At 37.6% G+C, this 23034-nt stretch overlaps 1 protein-coding gene across 2 annotated transcripts in view; it reads right to left on the bottom strand.

The window, feature by feature from the left end:
- Positions 1-23034, bottom strand: part of LOC120791725 (ADAMTS-like protein 3) — a 174481-nt gene that overhangs the window by 38272 nt on the left and 113175 nt on the right. For both annotated transcript variants that reach the window (XM_040130335.1, XM_040130344.1), the window contains exons 5-7: positions 22804-22849; positions 17858-18094; positions 2705-2831 (exon numbers count right to left, since the gene is read on the bottom strand). In XM_040130335.1, coding sequence (XP_039986269.1) covers positions 2705-2831; positions 17858-18094; positions 22804-22849 — 410 coding nt within the window. The remainder of the gene's footprint in view (positions 1-2704; positions 2832-17857; positions 18095-22803; positions 22850-23034) is intronic.

Genomic DNA, 23034 nt, shown 5'->3' with positions numbered 1-23034 from the left:
TAAGTTATAGTCAATGGCTGTTCTGTGATTTTGGCTATATTTATTTGTAAAATGATCATTCAGAGAGAATGTTAGAAGCTCATGCACATCTTTGTCAGCTTTGTCATTACGCCTGGGGAGGGAAAAATCTCGCACTCAAGGGGCAATACTGACGACTCTTTTCAATTGAAAGTAGCTAGATTGCTAGATTTGTTGCTACGTGCTTTTGTGAAGAAAAGTCGTTAAAAGGGTATGAAAATCAGTAAATCTAGTGAAAAAGTTGGTAAGTTGGCAACACCGCCTGTAAATGTACCCATGATGACATACAGTAAGTGTTTGCGCCAATTCATTTTGAAAGAGCATTGGCCAATGGTGTAACTTCAGCATTTAGTCACTCAGTCAGTGAGCCACGGACATTTCTGTTTATAAGGCTGGCCCCTGCTGTTGTGGTCCAGCCAATAAACTTGCCTCGACTTGCCTTGCCTCTTGGAAGCATGAATGTGAGCAGCAAATATGCCAAAACCATTAAAAGTCTGTACTGCATGCCATTTTATTTTATAAGGAAAAAAGTGCAAAATTCCTAAACAAGACTGATATTGAGGGTACTACAAACCCACATTTCTGCACCAATATGATATCAATCATTATCTTTTCTGCAATCTTTTACTAATGTTATGCTAATATTTGGCACTTACCATCAATGGACATGAAGATATTATGAGTAACACAAGGTGTGGTAGCATATTTTGGTCATTTTCATAGGACCAAAATGGTATGTGGGGTAGCTAGTAGGAACATTAAAATATAGATAGAAAGTGCTTGATGTATGGTTATTAATTTGTAACACTGTCCCTCTGCTTTTCATTCATTCAAAAATAGATTTGAGAGATATTTTACCTATGGCAGAGAAATGTCCATTTCAGGATTACATTTTCATGCCTCAGTATCTCCATGATTATTGACTTCCTGTGTCATAGGAATCGTAAGAAATAAAGGATACACATGTTTTCTTTATGTTCATTTGAACAGAGGAGGGGACATCAACATTCCCTAAATAAGAACACATTGCAGTGGCCTTTGAGCACTTCCAAGCCAAAAAATCATTGAATAATTGAACATAGGTGTTCTACTTACTGTATCAAGAAAAACCCAAGCATGTACCCAATTCAGTCCTGTTGTTCAAGTTATATGGTTAAAAGAAAATAGTTTTCATCAGATGTAATTTTTATTACAAAATTTGCTACATTGCACATCATTTTCAATAAAGTTATTTGAATTTTTTTGTGTATCTAATTATTTTTTAAATATGGGAAATAAAATGTAACCAATCCATTGAATAAAGCATCTATCAGAGTTAATATCTTTTTCTATAATGAGGCCCTGATAGTAAAGAATATAAAGATAGGTGGCAAATTAAAGGAATAAATGAATAAATGAGTGGAGAAACATAATAAACGCAGATATGTTCACACAGGTACACTACATGGTACAATTAAGCGATTAACATCCCATCATGATCCGTGTCATGCATGCCCAGTTGATTCTGATTTTGTGTCAAGAAGGCAAGAGGAAAAGATGTAAGTGACTTTGAAAGAGGGTTCATCGTTGGGCCACAGATGGCAGGAGCTTCAGTCACAAAGACTGTTCAACTGGCTAGTGCTTCAATAGGAACAGTGAGTAAAGTGACATCTGCATTTACTGTAGACCTATGAGAAATACATCAGTAAATAGGGTCGGAAATTGTGTTCAAGTGCACATTTGATGACCATGATGCTTCTTCATTAGTGCGAAATGTAAGGAAAAACAGAAGAACTTTTCTACAGGTGATTGGGAATGTCAATTCAATTCAATTCAATTTTTTATATAGCGCTAAATTATAACAGAGGTTATCTCAGGGCACATTTCCAATAGAGCATGTCTAGATCGTACTCTTTATGGTAAAGGATGTGATCAAACATTATCCTATGATGAAACATTTCTATCCTGGTGGGAGAGGACAATGCCCCCATCCACAGGGCACAAGGGGTCACCGAATGGTTTGATGAGTATGAAAATGATGTGAATTATATGATAGGGCCTTTGCAGTCAGGAGATCTCAACTGAATTGAAGACCTATTGGACCGACGTGTTAGACAGTACTCTCCACTACCATCGTCAAAACACCAAATTAGGGAATATCTTTTGGAAGAATGGCGTTCCATTCCTCCAGAAGAGTTACAGAGACTTGAAAAATCAATGCCAAGGCACATTGAAGTACAGCTTCAGTGCACCTTGGCATTGAGTCTGCATGTCTCTGGAACTCTACTGAGGTCAAAACTCTGTACCAAAACTCTCAGACTTTTGGACCCAGCTGTATATAACTAAGATGGAAACTTTATTTCCAAATACACATTTTTTCCTTGGTTCTTCCTATTATGTAATGTTTTTTTGAATAAACCAATTACAAGCAAAGACAGAAAAAAAATCATGAAAAGACCAGGATTGGCCAAAACACAGTTATGAATTTAATCTCTGGTTGTTAAATTTGAATTATTATTTCATTAATTTAATAACTTATGCATTTAAGGGGTGTAAGGGTATTTCAGATTAGAAGTCCACTGTTTTAAGTATTAAGGATTAGCTTGGAGAATATGAAGTTTAGAAATGGATCCAGAGTAAATGAAGATATGAGTGAGTTGGACACAGATCAGTTGCATCATTGCAAGGCCGGTGGTCAGATACCTACATTGTTCTGGTGTCAGGTGGGGTAGAGCCTGTCCTCGTACCAGCCGGCATGTTGAGCCATCGCCGCCACAAACGCCACAGTTATCCTCTCTGGCACCGCTGGCCAGCTGCCGATCACAGCCCACCTCCTGCACACACATAACAAACACACACACAGAAAGAGATATGGGACTAACCAACTCATCCATTGGTGAGGGACAGAAAGACAAGAGAGCTGCATATACAGATTCAGAGCCTGGGTTATGTGATGCACTGTTACAGTCAAGCCTCACAGCACTCAAAGGTCTTTAATTGATTAACTGAGCAGTTGATTGACAGAAAATAGTTATTTCAAAAATCAACTAATCATTTCAAGTAATTTATCAAATAAAAAATATCAAATATTAGTAGATTCCAGCTTGTCCAGTGGTAGAATTTGCAGCAAATACATTGTCTGGAACCATTACTGATATGTTCAGTATATTCAGTAACAGTATGTTCAGTAACATATTTGCAACTTACCAAATACATAAATTAACAACATGTCCTCATTACATTAATAGAAAACATAATCCAGATGCAATTACGTTTCTTACAAAATGTATTTGCAACATAATTTGTGGGAGAAAGGGTATTACAATCACACAAGTTTTCAACAGGCCAACAGGTTAGCCGGATTAATTGTCACTAAAACTGAAAGTGATGGCTGTGATCCCTAATTGCACAGGTAAACACAACTAAGGCAAGTACAGTTGTTCAAATTTTGTCTAACCTGTTGGCTTGTTTAAAACCTGTATGATTGTCCAGTTGCTCATAATAATGCTCATAATAATGCTACCATGTTCCAACACATTGTTAAACAATTTGTCCTCTTGACTTGGCATAATAATTTATTTTATAATAGGATGTTTTTTTTCCTTTTTCTCACTCATTGCTCGAAAAAGGGACCTTATTACGATAATAAATATGCCCATTTAGAAGATAGAAGATCCATAGCTTACAGTAAAAAGGTATGAAGGTATAAAGGTAGTATAAAAAAAACCTTTATTCATTTATTTTTTCAAACACAGAAACAGTTTGATAGTGAAACAAAAAAAAACTGAAGGCCACTATCAAGTGGCCTTGTTTCAGTCACTATCGGCATTATCAAAGATCAAAGTGGCATATAAAAAAAAATGACCATAACAAAATAACAAATGAGCTAAGACATTCCTTTGATTTTTACCTTTTTAAGTTAAGGTGTATCCCTAAAAGCTATAAATTAAAGGTAATAATGGAATAAACATTGTTTTAATGTTTAAATGATTTCTTAACCTTAACATAAAATGAACATTTTAATGCCATGAAGCACAGAACATCAACACAAAGTAGAAAAAAATGTACAACAACATTTTTGATAGAATGGGATAAACCTAATAAATAACAAATAAGTAACTGCAGAGAGACCTAATGGGCTCTTAGCATTGGACATAGGCTTAATCTTTGGCTAAATAGTCAGCAAATCAAATTAAATCGGCTAAAATTGTCTTGTCCACTGCTCACTTGATTATTTTCAAATTGTGTTCGAGCACGCTATAAAGTGCAGGGCAACATCCATGCAAAAAAACAAACAAAAAAATACAGAATTTAATTAAAATAGAATAAGCCAGCCTAAATAAATAAAAACTGCGTATGATAGCCGTAGAACTGCGTTTATCTCATTTTTAGACTCAATTGGCTTTGCTCAGGGTGTAAATAAACCCACTCACTGTTTTACCACACTTTGAACCTTGTTCTGATTTATGGCATTGAAATTAAACATTTTATAGCCTTACCATAGAATCCTCTTTTATCAGACCATAATTTAATAACTTTTGAATTCCTGTCACTGGACTAAACACTATTAGGCAAAAATGTATTTTCTAAATGTCTATCTGATAGTGCTGTAGCTAAAGTTAAGGAACTGATTCCATCAGCACTTAATTCACCGCCATGTTACAATATAACAATATATATATATATATATATATATATATATATATATATATACATGTATATAATATAATAGTAACTTTAGTCCCAAATTGACCATCTTGTTAATAGTGCTGCAAGCTCAATGAGAAAGACTCTATTTCCCCTCTCAAAAAGAAGATAATAAAACAAAGGAGGTTAGCTCCATGGTTTAACTCCCAAACCCATATATTAAAGCAAACTACACTAAAACTTGAAAGGACGTGGCATTCTACCAAATTGGAAGAATCACGCTTAGCCTGGCATGATAGTCTTAAAACATATAGGAAGGACCTCTGTAATGCCAGAGCAGCCTATTACTCATCTCTAATAGAGGAAAATAAAAACAACCCTCGGTTTCTTTTCAGCACTGTAGCCAGGCTGACAGAGAGTTATAGCTCTATTGATCCATGTATTCCTATAGCTCTCAGTAATGATGATTTCATGAGCTTCTTAATGATAAAATCCAACTATTAGAGACAAAATTCACTACCTCCTGCCCTCAACCAGCACTGACCTATCTTCAAACACAGGCCCCTTAGAAACAGCTGTGCAACCTGATACTTAGACAGTTTCTCTCCCATCGACCTTCGCCATATAACTTCAATAATGTCTTCATCTAAACCATCAATTTGTCCCTAAAACCCCATCCCAACTAGGCTTCTTAAGGAAGTTTTACCCTTAGTTAGCACCTCTTTACTAGATATAATCAATCTGTCTTTATTAACAGGCTATTTACCGCAGTTCTTTAAAACACCTGTAATTAAACCTCTTCTTAAAAAGCCTCCTCTTGATCCATATGTTTTAGCCAACTATAGACCCATATCTAACCTTCCCTTTCTCTCTAAGATCCTAGAGAAAGCTGTTGCCAACCAGTTGTGTGACTTTTTAAATGATAATAATTTATTTGAGGATTTTCAGTCAGGATTTACAGTGCATCATAGCACAGAGACAGCACTGGTGAAAGTTAGAAATTACATTCTTACTGTATCAGACAAAGGACTTGTCTCTGTACTTGTCTTGTTAGACTTTAGTGCTGCATTTGATACCATTGACTATCATATCCTATTACAGAGACTGGAACATTTAATTGGCATTAAAGGAACTGCCCTAAGCTGGTTTAAGTCCTGTTTATCAGATCGATTTCAGTTTGTGCACGTTAACGATAAATCCTCCATATACTCAAAAGTTAGTCACGGAGAACCACAAGGTTCTGTTTGGACCAGTTCTATTCACCTTATATATGCCTCACTTAGGCAATATTATTAGGAAACACTCCATAAACTACCATTGCTATGCTGACGATACCCAATTGTATTTGTCAATGAAGCCTGGTGAAACCAATCAGTTAGCTAAACTTCAAGCCTGCCTTATGGAAATAAAGACCTGGATGAACAACAACTTTCTGCTGTTAAACTCAGACAAAACTGAAGTTATTCTGCTTGGCCCCAGACATCTCAGAAACAAATTATCTGATGATAAAGTTACTCTGGATGGCTTTGCCCTGGCCTCCAGCACCACTGTTAGGAATCTCAGAGTTCTCTTGGATGAGGATATGTCCTTTAACTTTCACATAAAACAAACTTCAAGGACTGCCTTTCCACCTATGTAACATTACAAAAATCAGGCATATTCTTTCTCAAAAAGACGCAGAAAAACTAGTTCATGCTTTTGTTACCTCTAGGCTGGATTATTGTAATTCCTTACTATCAGGCTGTCGAAACAAATCTTTAAATACTCTCCAGATGATCCAGAATGCTGCAGCGCAAGTACTGACAGGAACTAGGAAAAGAGATCACATTTCTCATGTGTTAGCTTCTCTGCATTGGCTCCCTGTAAAATTCAATAGAATTCAATAGAATTTAAAATCCTCCTCCTCACCTATAAATCCCTTAATGGTCAGGCACCATCATATCTGAAAGAGCTCATAGTACCCCATTACCCCACTAGAACACTGCGCTCTCAGAATGCAGGCTTACTTGTGGTTCCTAGAGTTTCCAAAAGTACAATAGGAGGCAGAACCTTCAGTTATCAGGCTCCTCTACTGTGGAACCATCTTCCAGTTTTGGTCCAGGAGGCAGACACCCTCTCCACACTTAAAACCTTCCTTTTTGATAAAGCTTACAGTTAGGGCTGGCTCAGGCTTGTCTTGAACCATCCCCTAGTTATGTTGCTATAGGCCTACACTGCTGGGTGACCTCCTATTATGCACTGTGCTCCTCTCTCCTCCTCTTCCTCTCCATCTGCATGCATTCATATGGCACCAGTGCTCATTACTAACTTGACTTCTTCACTCTCCTGTAGTTTTGTGCTTTCTTGTCTCTCTCCTCTCTCTTCCTTTTGCTTTCTGCAGGTATTTCTGCCCTTGATGCTAGACAGTCTGGTTCTGTGACTGCAAACCACCTACTGCCCCCATGATCCTGCTCAACACCCACTGCTTCAAATTTTATGATTATCATCTATTATATTTGGTTTTATTAGTACTATTATTCATGCAATTATTATAATTATTAGTTTTATTATTATTCTCATTATTGTTAAACATCTTTATGTTATAAATCTACTGTGTTATGCCCCCCTTCTCCCTCTCTCTCTCTTTCTCTCTCAACCCAGCCAGTCGGGGCAGACGGTCGCCCACCATGAGTTGGGTTCTGCTGGGCACCTGTTAAAAGGGAGTTATTCCTTGCCGCTGTCGCCAAGTGCTTGCTCATGGGGGAATGTTGGGTCTCTGTAAATATAACTATAAAGAGTACGGTCTAGACCTGCTCTACATGAAAAGCGTCCTGAGATAACCCTTTGTTATGATTTGGCACTATTTAAATAAATTTGAGTTGAATTGAAGGTGCATAACAAATAGTTTTTACACTGCAGAGACCAGGCTCTAAGCACTGCATTGGGTAGCCTATCCAACTTTAGGCTTAAAAAATTCACAATGCCCAAAAATCAAATTAAAAGTTTTTGAAATCACTTTAGCCTATCCGATCAAACAACAACAGCCAATCTTTCACTAGGCCTGTGTCCGCTTGATACTTTTTCAAATTGTGTGCAAGTAAAACCAACTTGTTCACGTTGCCTGGGAGAAATGTGCTCCGTGCTTTGCTGACAATAAAATCTTCCTTGTAGAATATCCTCTCTGATAGTGTGGAGGTGGATGGGATGCTGTGGATTCTTTTTGGGCTCTGGACAGCTTTGGGTATCTTCCCTTGTTCTGTAACCATTCCAGCAGTCCTGTATTGCTTTTTGTGTAGCCCTTTATATAAGCCTTCATCTCACTGCTCGGTATTCTTTCTCCTCTTCATTATTTGACAGCAGCACTGCCATTTCCTGATCCGTCTCTTTTTGTTTTGAAGGGCCTTAGGACTCACGCTCCTCCACCAAGTCACTGTCATAGGCTGGGATATTCTGAGGTCTAGATCTCAGATGGACTGTTTGCTGAAACTTGAATCCATCAGCACAGCTGAACATGCCCCTCTTTGCTCTATCAGGTGATCAAACATCAAATAGACAGAATGCACTGTTAATGCACAGCTGTTGAGTGTACCGCACGCACACTCCATGACTCCCTCCATGTTTCCCAAAGATGGGTGCTGGGTCAGTTGATTGCTGCATACAACCGTATTTGTTGCATTGTCATGGAAAACAAAAATCTTAATACCTGGAATGTCCTAATCAGAAATGATCTCTTTCAGTGTTTGTGAAATATGATCTGCTGTGTGAGTTTCCTCAGTTTTTTTTTTCTAACACTAAACTTTCCAAACACCAGTCTCCAGGAATGAAGTGTGCTGTAACTGTCAGTTATGCCTCCATTTGTAACGAGTTCCATATATCCTTGGTAAAGCAGACTGCTTCACATTTCTTTATGAATTTGTAAATCTCTGCCCTTCAAGATTTGCATATTGTGTTCACCACATGTATGACATGCTGTGCATTCAACAGTGTTCACCAGCCTCGTGTCAAGCGCAGTTCTCTTTCTCAAAATGATTGAGTTGATATATCCCTTCAGGGAAAACAGGCTTTATATGCTGCTGGTTGGACTCAGAAAATGTATCTTTTTCAATGAAATATATGAAGTATGGGAGCCTGTCTCTTATCTCCAACTCTTTTGCTCAGTTTGTATTTCAGTATTTTAACATTTTTGTCATTGACATATATTTATGTTTTTGAACATGAACATAAAAATGATTGAAAGTCACTGATTAATTGATAGTTCATTGTTGACACTGGAAACAAAATGGTCTCTGGTGTCAGATATTAATAGCCCGCTCGATCTTTCTCAGATAACATTACTGACAGAGACATAATGTCACTGAATGCAAGATCTTCTTGCAGATATATTCAGGTTGTTGAATAAGTCTGCATTAAAACAGTAAAAAGTTAATTGTCCATTTGTCCATCTGTGACATTATTGTTTAGTTTTAGACAAAAAATTTACTACAATGCAAAAAAAAAAGGTTGTCAACCAAATATTTTGACCATAGTTTTGTTGATGAAATTAACACCGCGGCAGATACTGTATATTGAGGGCTGGATATACCTCAAAGTAGAGGAGTACATACACAGCAGAAGAGCACACATTTCTGTTAGAACAGCATTTGGTCTACTGGGGGCATACACAGACATGGTCACATGTTTGCCAAAAGTGGTCTGCAAGGTCATAAAATATAAGTTGCACGTAGACAGGTCATGAGGACTGTTGCAGACATGAGCAGATGACAAAAATTATATCATGCAGACATTTGTGGTGATATGGATACGGAAAGTTTAGTTTGGAAGGTGTCGTTCTTGGGTCTGTTTGTCTCTATTAGACAGCCCTGTGATAGACTGGCAACCTGTCCAGGGTGTAACCCCGTCTCTCGCAGTGATTGGCTCAAGCCAATGGAATAGCTACAGATGGACGGGTGGTTCTTGATTGTAGTTTTGTAATAAGTGTTATTTCCTAGGTCTTAACAGTTAAAATAATTTTCAAAGTACAAAAAACATAATAGAGATGGACTGGGGCAAAGTGATGCAATCTCACAAGCCATTAGCACTGCCCTCCTCTCTGCACACTATTTCTGCATTACTACTACTACTATTATACCACTACTGGCAGAGCTCAAGCTGATCCGTGACAAAGAATGTAATGTGTGCAAGTTTATTCTAATGTGTGCAAGCTTATTCTTTGTCAGTAATGTAAAATGCATGCTCTTTTTCCATGAATGTCCCAAATAATCTAGCTGTGCTTCAGTGGGTCAACTAGCTAATGTAAGTGTTAGCAATGGACGGCCACAGTAGTTACAGCCAGAAAGACAAGGATGCTACCTCTGTTGACCAGTACTGAGCAGTAGAAAGAAACAATGATAATGATGTTAATACTGTAGAAATTGTTGGCTATTTTGTCACCACCAGAATGTTTCACAGTATTAAATTCACATATTAAAACTGGTTTAAACACTAACAGACACATCTTTAACTAGAATTATTATTCATTATGTATTATTATTATTATTATGTATGTCTCCTTCAACCAGTCAAGTACCAGTTTACATCCATGTCTGTCCAGAGTAATATAATACATGTAGTGAGGACTTTGAAAGAGTTTGATAAAGGGTATTAAGTGTATTTGCAGAACATTGTGATGTTACAGTGAAGCTCATCTTTGTCCTTTTGGACATAAAATGTCATCACTTCATCATTTTATTCTATTAGAGATCTGTGGAAATTTTGTCATTATAAGTGTATGAATCCTTAGCGTATGGCCAAAAATGTGTTTCGTGAGGTCAGAGTGAAATTGACCTTTTTAAGTTCATCCTTGAGTCCAAGCGGATGTTTGTGCCAGATGTAATGAAATTCCCTCCAGGTGTTCCTGATATATTGAGTTCACAAGAATGGAATGGATGTGAGGCCCAAAACAAAAGTTTGGGCAGCGTGTGTGATCAGTACTTAATTAAACACCCCTGGCAAGTATCACAGCCTGTAAATGCTTTCTGTAGCTGGCTAAAAGTCTTTCAGTTCTTGCTTGGGGGATTTTCACCCACTGTTCCTTGCAGAAGGCTTCTAGTTCTGTGAGTTCTATGAATATATATATGTCCATAGAACTCACAGATTCTAGTTCTATGGATATATATATATATATATATATATATATATATGCATATATAGATATGTATATCTGGATGACTAACAATGATGACACTTATGTACAGTGAACTCAAAAACCAAGAGGAGCACTCTGATGAGGCCCACTGTTCTCAAAAACTAAAACCAGGCACAAACAGCTCATGGCCAGAGTAATGTAACTGCAAAGTCATACTCACCTCTGTCCTGAAAACAGGTCTGATGAAAAGAGCTACACATATGTAATCCATCATCTTTTAAAGCATGCAAGTTTCAGTTCTTAAACTTTTTTTTAAAACATATTATATAACTTCCCGTGGTGGAATTGGAGGATGCTTTGTCCGATTTTTTTAACTTTCCAAAACAGACAATCCACCAAGCATGCACATAAACTACACTTCTTGTTTGCCTTATTGAGAACACTCCATAAAGTTCTTAAAAAAACTGCACACACATTCACCATATCGAATTTATGAAATTATAATGTCAGTGTTGTGATTACAGCTTGTTGCACTGCCCCCATGTTGTCAAAAAAGAAAGATAGATACATCTTTAAATAAGCCTATAAAAAAAGATTTCAAATCCATCAGGGATTCAGCCTATGAAAAAACAGAAAACATTCTTCATCCTTTTGTAACAACAGTCCTGTCATGTCTGACAAACTAAACTCTACATTAACAGACGCCTATGTCTGAATGACAAAAAGCCATCACTTGAAATGATAGATGATGGCAGCAATGCTGTGCATTACATTTCTAAACAAGCCTTCAAGTGGGGCTATTCATAATAGATGTAAATAATTTTACCTTTAGACATGGTTGGATGACAAATCGTGCAACCTAGTTTGTTTTAAGCATACTGAGACTTTTTACTCATTATGCCGTACTCTAGAAGCCAAGGAGGTTTGCATTTATTGGGTAAAACTTCTGCTGTGTACGGAAATCCCTGCCCTGCCTGGTAAACTCAGTTTAACAAATTCCCTTTACTATGTTGTGTGTAGTGTTGGCTGGTGATTGAGTCAAGTATGTTTCACATTTCCAGTAAACACAATGGAAGAGACTGAAACTGAAAAACTTGGAGAGCAGTGATTGCAGAAGATAAGAGTGAAGAAAGGTGTGCTCTTCAGTTATAAAGCTCTGAAAATAGACAAAATGCTTTTCAGAGATTCTGAACATGCTTATTTTCTGTTGAACTGGGGCGGATTTCTAACCAACTAAGGAAATTAATAATTTTGTTAGTCATTACACCAATATGTGTCACTTTATACCACAAACACAGTTGTATTGGCTGTCTATGAGAAGGAGAAATAACTCCATTTGAAAATCACTTTTTGCTCCATCAAGGGGCACATTTTTTAATTTTTCAAACTAAATATTAGAAATGATTCCACCTTTGGCTTTTACTGGAAGCAGAGTAACATCAATGGCAGTAATTCATGCAGTTTGCCATTCAATATAGGACTAAGAAATGGGAAGCTTTTAGTTGGTATTGTACTTTTTAGTATGCAGCTGAGAAAATCCAAAGAACAAATCTGGCTGTTAGTGACTGAGCTTGGGGTTTAATTCTGAGGATTAGAAGCATGTAATACTGTGTAGCATCTCTAGTATGTGCCACAATGTCAGATTACTGCTTCTAAGAGAAGTCAAGGTTTGGAAAACTTAAACCACATCTAATTCCCACTTCAAGTGACATACTGTGTGCTACTATTCAGATTAAAGGGAAGGATGTTAACACTGATATGTAATGGTGATACTATGACACTACGTGTAAACACTGGATAATTTTACTCGTGTATCCTGGAGTAAAGTCAATCACTGCTCCATTACCCTTCAGCTACTTGACATTATTTACGTATGTTTAAAATATAATTTACAGTTTATAGTAGAAGTAAGCAGGCAGTTTGCTTTTCCTGTGAGTGAAAATGCCTGTGCTATTGTACCCTGGATGAGAGCTGTAGATGGGAAAATGTGTAAGCCTCTTATTACTTGTGTATAAAGATATCATTAGTGGATACTGTGCAATTTCAAGTGTCATGTTGTAAATGCATCTGCCTTTTCCACTGAATGAGCTGCATTATGAGCTGGTGCTGTATGATATAGACAGCTTGATTTGCATAACTCAGAGCATGTTGTTAGTGGATCTGATGAAGATGTTACCACATCATCTTGGCTTTTTTGAGGACAGCAGAAAAGAGATAACCCTGTTTTCTCCCTCTGCTGTTTACTCCTCTACACATTTTCTTCTGTCTCTTTCAGTATTTACTTTGACTTTGTTCATTTGAATGTCTGTTCACTGCATCTGAGTTTCACTCAATATTTTGTGGTGTGTTGCATCAGAAAGATGATTACCATATACTAATTTCACTAAAACTTCCTCCATATCAGGGAAAGTTTTCAACTCTATTATGGTCAGTCATTTGATAGAGCATATTATGTGTTGTGATACTATGGAAAGAAATTAGACTCTAAATAGACTCAAAAATGTGTATTACATGACCTAAAAACAAAAAATAAGATTTACAAATTTTACAAGGATTTGTGCGTAATTTTGGGTACTCACAAATGCATGTTCCAATCCACACAGAAATACCAGGCAGGCAAGTTGAAAACATTTAAAACAATTTTACAAATGCACACACCACAACCTCAATAAATATTAATATTTTACGTACAGATCTTTTGCTGGACCACAACATAAGAGCCAAAAAGCACCTAGTAAGAGATCTGGTGACTTTCTGGACAAACCTTAGCCACTTAACGTAGAAGAAAGTCGCCAGTATTGCCCCGTGAACACGAGGTCGGGCTTTCCCTCCACAAGCTTGCATCTCATTCAAATGACCATGTGGCAGCGGACACATATGTGAATGAGCTTCTAACTTTCTCTCTGAGTGATCATTTTACAAGTAAATACAGCCGAAATCACATCACAGCCATTGTCTTTAACTTATGCGAATGGTGATTTTGTTAGATGACACTGCGGTTTTACAGTCAGGATTTTAGCAGAGCAGAGCAGCAGCTTGGAAATGGCTTGGAAGTGACTGCTGGTTAACATGTCGTCTTAATGGGCCGTGTTTCAGTCACTATTTCATACCTTTTCCGTTGTCTGAGCACAGAAATAGAAAAACATATAAATGACACCAGTTTTATTGGGAATTTGCCTGTATTAAAATACGGCATATATGAGAACAGAGACTAGGAGAGAAGTAAACAGATAAAGGGCGGTCCACCAACACACTAGGTTTTGCCCTAGTCTTGGTAATATTTGTACTCTAGTTTCTCTCCATATGATAATGCATCATAGTGACTAGAGAATAGGCATTGTCATTATACCAGCCTTTGTTATATACTGTATTTTATATAATAAAATAAATAAAAATGCACTACTAAATGGTTATAGAAATACATCCATCAGATGAAAAACACTTTACCAGTAGCTTAGTGTGTTTTTGAATGTCAAATGTAAAACAAAAACAAACAAAAAACAAAAGAATTGGTCACGGTGGGATGGCTGTTAGCTGGAGTACTCAAAAACATCTAAGTGTGAATTGTTATTTTCATCTTCATACAGCATGAATTATGGTCAAACTGACAGCAGCACCACATGAAAAACTACAAACTATTCAAAAATCATCAATTCTTGCTTTCCACTTCGATAAAGCTGATGAAAGCGCATCTAAATTCACTTGACAGTTGGATGAGAACTCTCATTGGTGGCTCATAATAGGTTTGTACTACATTGCCACTTTCTATTACATCCCCTATGTGCCAAAAGAGTATATATAAATAATTATTTTGGAAAAGGGTCTGTCAAGTGTTATACATGTGCTCCTCCTGTCATGCAGTCACAAACAGCCTCTAATCAAGCATTCAGCCAGGGCCTGGAAACGGTCCACAGTAAATCCCACTCTGTGTGTCCTAAAACAAAGCTCAACTAAATATAGAGTCTCTGACATGATTATGACACTGCAGGGACGTGTTTCCATGTTCCAGCTCATTCTTTCATTTTCACGATGGCCTATGGGACCACATTATTGGCTGCAAAGTAAAGCAGTAATGTGGATACACTGAACAGTGATGCACCTCAGTACAGAGGCAAAGGCAAATACACAAGACTAGAGAAAAACACATGACTTCAACTGTTCATTTCTTGTTTCCAACCAACAGTCAACTCTGGTTTCTTTTAACCATGACCATGATCATTCCTGAAATTTAAACACATTGTTATTATTGTAATTGTAACAGTGAGGGTCCCCTAACCTTTACTTAGTAATTATTTCAACCCAAACCATGATCTTTCCATAACCGAAATCTATTTTGATTGAACTCCTACCCACAACCCAGAACCTGAAGCAGTGGTGGGGAGAAGACCCCACATGCTCCCTTTGTCAAGCACCTGCACTAAGGCACATTTTACCAGGATGCACTATGAGCCTCACCAAAGGGCGTTACATTTGGCAGCATAAACAAGTTCTCAGACAGCTGAGCATTAATCTTGGAACAGAGGTGAACCACCACAAATGCTCTCCCGCAAACATTGACGGGATATGTCCACATCAAAATTTTTGGACCAACATGCCAACCCCCAGAGCACCATATAACATCAAAGGATGCAAGCATTCTGCAGATTGCTCGGGATTGAAAAATAGATGTGGACTTGGAAGAAAAGCTTGTGTTCCCCCAAGACATTGTGGCTACAACACTCTGGCCATGGTTCTGTGGTCCGCAACAGCCAAACTGGCATACATTGTGGAATTGACAGTATTACGAGAAGATGGTGTTGAAAAAACTTATGACAGGAAAAAGACGAAGTACTCTGAACTAGCAACTGAAGCTGCTCAGAACAGCTGGAAGAGCAAGATTTTCCCCGTAGAAGTGGGATGCAGGGAATCTGTTGGTACATTGGCAACAAGTCAATTAGAGAAGATGGGGGTGAGGGGCCTCTCCCTCCTACAAGACATCAAGTCCTTGTCAAATGCAGCAGAAAAAACAGCAATTGGCTTTGGATTAAGACAACAATTTGACTGCAAGATGAAGATAGGAGGGTATAGAACTGAGGGAGTGTACCTGTGACATCAGGTATCACCGTTCAGCCCTCTGGAGATATCAAATGTAAAGGCCAGGTCACTACTCCACTACTCCAGTCCCACTGCCAACATCGAGAGTGCTTACTTAACACAGGAATTGAAACATCAATTTCTATTACTGTGGTTTAACCTAACCAAACCTTAACCATAGTTGTGTAAAATCAGAAATTGGTTTTATTTTGAAACAGTGATGCCGTCCTGACGATAGTGGCATCAGATCATAAAACCCTTATACAGTATGTTGCACCAAACTTAAAACTCGTCTTTTTGCCTTAACTTTCAGTTAGTTGCTCATTTTTTGATTACTTCAGGCCTTGTACCTGTTACCATTCTCCTGCTGACAGGTCGGTCTCAGTCTCAGTGACTCCATTAAACCTATTACTTAGAATATAGTCTATCTTTGTCCTGCCTACAAGATTACTGTAAATGTTCTGCAAACTACTGCATCTCTCTTGCCCTGTGTTTTTTTGTTGTCCCTCAAGCACATGAGCATCCAGGCTGTGTGCTTCTCTTTCTCTCCCTCTCTCTCTCTCTCTTCACAGTCTCCTTCTACCTATTTTCTATTCTTTGTCTTCTCTCTTGACTCAGGCTCTCTGTGCTTGACCATCAGCTGTCCTGGGACCTCTCTCTCCTGTGACCGTCAGTACCTCATTCTAGATTCAACTTTTGTTTGTATCTCTCTCTCTCCCTTGTGTGCATGCTGTCCTTGACTCTCTCCCTCTGTCTGTTTGTTTAAAGTCTTGTTGAGTTTGCCTCTTGTGTACCTGTGTTTTCGGTCCTCTTTCTAGGTCTTCATGGTGGAGAGGAGGATGTGCGGCTCAGGTCCTATCTGCTTGGCGGCACCTGGTAGTTGCTTAATATTCTCCCGGATCATGTTCATTGTACTTTTACAATCTATCTATAATTTTGTCATCCTGATTGTCAATACTTTCAATTTACTATGTTGCTGTATTCTGTAAAGATCATCTATTGCATATCTGTCTGTCCTGGAAGAGGGATTCCTCTTCTGTTTCTCGTCTTGAGGTTTCTTCAGTTTTTCCTTATCCAAATTGAGGGTCTATGGACACAGATTGTCATATACTGTACAGATCATGAAACTTGAGGCAAATTTGTGATTCGTGATATTGGAATTTAAATAGAATAGACTTGACTTTGCTATTTGCTTAACAAAATAATGCAGTGTGTTGATCAATAAACTGAACACATTTATCATTTACAACTTTTTTTGATGTGTTTTATTTAGTCAAGGATTATGTATAGCTGACAGTTACACAGTTACAAGAAATCTGATGCATTTTAAAATTGTAGCTATTTTTTTTTAAATTGTTTGTAGCGTAACACGTTTGTAATTATGGTAAGGTATTGGAAAAATATTGGGGCTGGCACTACAATTCAGGTATCATACTGGCACCAGAGATATTACTGTATATATAATCAAAACAAAAACAAAAACAATCAAAAAAAAATCAGTATTAGAAATTCTGAAATAATTGAAAACGTGGCTTATAACAGTGTATCAGGTAGACTAAGATTGCTTCCTGTAGTGTGATTCAGTTGACCATGCCAAAAAAATAAATTATCCATTGTTGCTTTTTATTCTGGTTAATTTCATGTTCATGCTACCTTACACTGTATCTGTGAAAGCTAAACAATGTCCCATTCTATAAATAACAAGTGTGTGAGGGCTCTCTTAATGACTTTTTCTGATGGTTAACGGTAGAGTCCAGAGACATGAACACATACAAGCTGCAAAGAACAAATTTTTCACGTACACGCCTCACAAGCATGCACTATCCAATCAATAAAACTATATATGAAATATAAGTCAAGCTTTACAGGCAGTACACTAGCCTCTGCCCCAGGTAACACTTATTGCCATAGGACTGTCCCTATTTTTTTGTTTTGATGTAATATCATGCCATTGCACCAGTTTCATTCACATAGATAATGAGACAAATGGTGGAGGCCCGTGACTGCACATATCTGCTTTATAATACGAACCCTTACCTGACACACTCCACTGATGCACATGTCAAAAGCATCTGCCCGGCATCGTGTCCCATCTAGCACCTTTGGGGCAAGTTCAACAGTGAAGCTTCTTCCTTTAGCCTGGCACTGCAGGGCACAGGGTGCGGAGGGGTCGTAAGGTGCTGGGACCCACTCATAGGTGACACCCTGGTACTTGATATCATTGTGGGCTGAACACTGCTGGGCCCGGAAATCACCTGACTCTGCAGGGCAGTCCTGAGGAGAGGAATAACAAAGACAAGGATGGAGGTTGGAGTGTGACACCACAATAATTAATTAGAATTGATTTCATTGTCACTAAAAGATGTAATTAAACCATATGTAAAAAGCTTGAAACGACTGTTCAATGTGACAGTTAATATACTGTAGTTTCATTACAGAATTAATGTTTTTGTGTTTGTAAATTAAGGATTTACAAACTACTTTTTAAAAAGGCTTTTGTGTTTTACTTATGTTTTTCTATGTACCAAAATTTCATCCATAATCAATTTCATGGTTTATTTTATTCATTTAGAAGCAACTAGCTGCTGAACACAGTGGAGTCTCTAGTAGCTAAAGAGCCAGATATTTTTCTCCAGACTGTCCTCCTGTAAAAAAACGAGCCCTTAGGTTGCAGCTTATTACGACCCATAAATATGTTTTATTGTTGCGCAACCTCTGGCAGCAATAATAATTATAACGGGAGCAAAGGAGGAAGTCTTTAATAGTATAAAAAGCAACAAAAGCCACATTAGGAGGAGCTTGGGGTGGGAAGACTTTCACACAGGAGACTCCCTCTTTGTTTCCTGTGTGAAACTGATTGTTGTTTCTTTTAACCATGACCATTCCACAACCTTAACCACATGACAATGAAGGTCGCCTGAACTTCAGGAAGTATTTATTTTAACCTAAAACCACTACTTTTCCTAAACTTACCCAAGTAGTTTTGGTGCTTAAACCTAACCAAATCATGACCGAACTGTGTGTTTATTATTGTTACCATTACAATGAAGGTCTTGTACGCTTGCTGGTACGCTGCTATGGGTCATATCCAAGGGTAGGGACAAGCTACCTATATTTTTGTTTAGGATGTGGAGACCAACCTGAGAGTGAATATTGGACTTACATTGATCAGGTGAACACAAACATGACTCCAAATGCTAAAGTTGCTTTGTGTCTGCTAGTTGTATAAACAGGCAACTGTTTGCTAACATGTTTGCCATATCAACTAACCCTAAACTAACTCCAACTAAATTGACTTGGCTAAGTCTCGCCCTTTTGTTGTTAGCTGCTGCTAGTCCGTCAAGCTGTCAGAGCTAGTATGGCACCCACACTGTCACTAACTGCACCCCCTGAAGAAATATTATCCGATATTTGGAAAAATGAAAAAGCTGTTTCAGAGAGAAGCAAATAGATGGGTCAACAGTATGCAGTATATTGAGGGATATATCCAGAATGTCAACCTGACTCAGCAGCAAAAACACGTTAAAGCCTAAGGTACGCAATATAAAAGTTAACCACTACATCACCTGGCAATCGAAGCAGAAAACTATGAAATTAATGAGCAAAACTGTTTCTGTAAAGCAGGGTAGGTTCACTGTCAAAATTATTAAAAAGCAAAAGCAGCATGTGTAGCATGTGTATACATTCAGTAGCTAGCATAGCATAGAAGTGCTAGTTATTGATTGATGTGCCGTGCACTGCTAATGCTTTTGCGCCCATCTGATCGGACTTACTTTGATCGGTATCACTGTTAAACATTCTCCAGACACAACGTTTACCGTGACTAGCTCAAAATCCACAAAACCAGCCTGAAAATGATAAAAATCCAAAGCAATTGCTATGACAGTCTATGGAGCTCAGACCTATAGTTGTTGGACCCTGGTCTTAGCTGGCCGATGCTACGCTATGATGGGCCAGTGTGCGTTTGCCTGCACTTTCATCGACCTTGTTTCAAGCAGGAGCAGCCATTTTTTTTTCAGCAAACAAGCATTCTTAATCTCATCTCGGAACAGAATGCTTGTTTCAGCTGGTGATGGCTACATACATTTAATTTCAACAACCTCATCATAGGTTTGTCTCACAATGTAAACTTTCTCTCAGTTGAACTTGTTGTTTTTAAGGAGAGTTTGGTCTTTATGGCATTTTCCAGAACCTTTCCATAAATGGAAATTAGAGCTTGAGTGATTCTGAAGTTTTGAGAATGACACCGGTATTGTTTATATGGTTTGAAGACGGTTTATTGTCTAATTTCACTTTTAAGCATAAACAATAACAAAAGAAAAAATTTTGACCCCTTAAATTTGGTTATTAAAGAATTGTGATCAAGTTCTGGTCTGTACAGCGATTCACCTGTGTTTTATAAATTACTTCTGTACTGCACGCTTGTTACACTGGTGAAACCTGGACCACCAAAAATGTTTGGTCTTGCTGTCTTCTGCATATACTTTAAAGTGACTTCTTGTCATTGAGTGCAACCTTCTTCTGTCATCAATATAATGAGTCAATATAATAAGGATAACATACCATCAGTCTATCTGAGTGTACTGAAAACTCTGCATGGAAGTTTATTTCGACATTTGTGTACCTGTATTGGCTGACATATACGCTAATTGCAATACATTTGTACTGAGCTATTTTTTCAAATTATACTGTATATCATCATGGCCAATTAATCAGTTTGTTCGACTAAAAATATGAATAAAGAGCTCCCAGGTTGTCCAGGATACATGGGAATACAAGTGGTCAGACCAAGTTGCATAGTCAGAAATGTAAATGCCCGACAATTCAAACACATTTTAAAGTTGTTAGTAAAATAATGGATTCCATATTTGTTTGTGTGGTTCATACAGGACTATAGGAAAAATCCAGACTGTCTGATCATGAAGGAGGAGGTAATGCTGCAGAAAAACTATCAACAGCTCAACACCTGCATGCTTCTTGGGACTGAAAGCTGTCTCAGATCAATAAGAGATGCTTGTCCCTCTGGGTGACAACTGACAGACTTTTGGCAGCCAATAAATCTGTCCTCTTCTCCCTGACTGAGAACTGGACACATCCAGAATGACACGTCAGCTTCACTCAGTCATAGTCTCCCAGTCTACTACTTTCAGAAACCTATGTGGAGCCCTCTAAACAGATCCTTCGGTTCAGACAGACTTAGCCTCCATGTTTGAAGGGGGGAGATGGGATAAATATAATGCTTGGAACATTTCCCACTGGATGTGATTGAAGCTTTACAAAGAATCCAGAGTAAACCAATACACTAGAGAAGAAGAGCAATAGGATTTGTCTTCCTCTGATTAAAATGGTAAGAAGGGCGTTTCATCGGGCTGTATGTGTTTCTGTGGTTTGGGAAAATGCAGTCCTACTGTACAGATGCCATCCCAGGGGTGTTTGTAGTTGTTGGTCTTTCACGGATCAAATGATGACTGTTGATATTACTGTCATGGACTGGTGGAGGGATTATTCACTTAATTTATAACATTAAAAAAGAATATTATAGCAGAAGAATTGATGTGTCCTTTACTTCCTTACTTAGCACACATATAGTGCATCACATACTCGTGGTATGACCTGAATTAATAAAATAAATACTCATAGATAGCTGAGAGTACAGAATATTTGAGTTCTGTACTCTCTACAGAGTTCTTGGTTTCAGATTATTTTCACTTATGAGTAACCAGATCAACAGGAAATAGTAGCTTAAAGATGAAGTCCCTAGACATTTTTTGACACAAAATAGCATCCCTAGATTGCTGAACTTCCTCACAGCTTCTTCACAGCTTCAAATCATTATATGTTAAGCTGGGAAGAAAAGTGATGATTTGGGGGAGCTTTTGTGAACCATGACAAAATGAATGAGCATTTTATCAAATCTCAATCCAGTATAGAATCCTCATTCTTACTGAATCTATTTTAGTTCAGCTTTCAACATTTTATGTAACCAAAATTCAAATTAAAATTGAAATTGGGAAGACAGAGACACAAGTGTTTTGAGTGGCAGTCTAATTAATGCTCACAGCTAGCAGCTATAAAATGATCAAATTATATTTCCTGAAACTGACATGACCGGCTTAGCCTACACACCTTAATTTTCACAAGTTACTTGGTCCAAATACTGGAGGTCAAATTATTCTAATTATTAAATTGGAAAGTATTAGTTTTTAACTGGGAGATTCCTGAAACTGAGGTGATGAGATCAGACTCACTAGAGAAGAATCATTGCTCCGTAGATTGATCTCTAAAAACATTGTTTGATTAAATTCTAACTGAAATCACATTACTCATCTCTTTTTGCAGTCAAAAAAATAACAAATAGTTTTTTATTCAACTCTGTCTCCTAGAAAATATGTTCATAGGCTACTGAACTTATGTTCCCAATTACATACGTACTGTATGAACATCATTTCTCATGTTCATACAGACCATTAAATTATTCCCTTTTAATATGCTTTCAATGTAAGTGATGGGAGGACAAAATCTACAGTCCTCAGACTGAGCAAAAGTTTATCGGAAGCTAATATGAGGCTGCAGTATGAGTTAATAAAATCAAGTGGATATTTTCCAATAACAACCTTTTTGTATAAATCTCCTGGCCAGTAACAACAGGAAGAATTATTACAGCAAAGAAAAGCTGATTCAATGCTCATGACTCATGAGTGATTTTGTGACTTTAATAATGACACCGGATATCCTTCTTTGCTCCCAATGGACTAGAGTCATAATTTGCTTGTTGCTTGAACATAAACATACAGATGATACGACTGATTCTGTTGTTTGTCTTGTGAGGATAGTCTCATTAAAGCACATACAGGTGTGAATATGAAATTTGCAGCGGAAAATCAACTACTTTCACATATGGTCTTTTAGTTTAAGTTAACACATATGATCTAAAATTCATGAAGCAACTAAGATTAACAATGAGTAGTAAAGAGCGGACTCACCATGTTGCTGCAAGTTCTGTAGCGGATGTTTTTGCCATCACAGCTTCTGCAAAGCAAGGTTAAAAAAAAAGGAAAAAAAAAAATTTCAGCACTACAGCAAACCAACTGGTGACTTAGCGACACTTGAGAGATTATTTTTTATGAATAAAAAACTACATGTACCTATGTGTGAATTCATGTTGTGCCAAATTTTTTGTAAGGCTGTATGTTTTTTATTCACCCAGTGTCTAG

The sequence above is a fragment of the Xiphias gladius genome, chromosome 1 (assembly GCF_016859285.1).
Source record: "Xiphias gladius isolate SHS-SW01 ecotype Sanya breed wild chromosome 1, ASM1685928v1, whole genome shotgun sequence".
Lineage (NCBI taxonomy): Eukaryota > Metazoa > Chordata > Actinopteri > Istiophoriformes > Xiphiidae > Xiphias > Xiphias gladius.
Note: the sequence above shows the minus strand (reverse complement) of the source record. Positions and strands in the feature narration are given on the sequence as shown.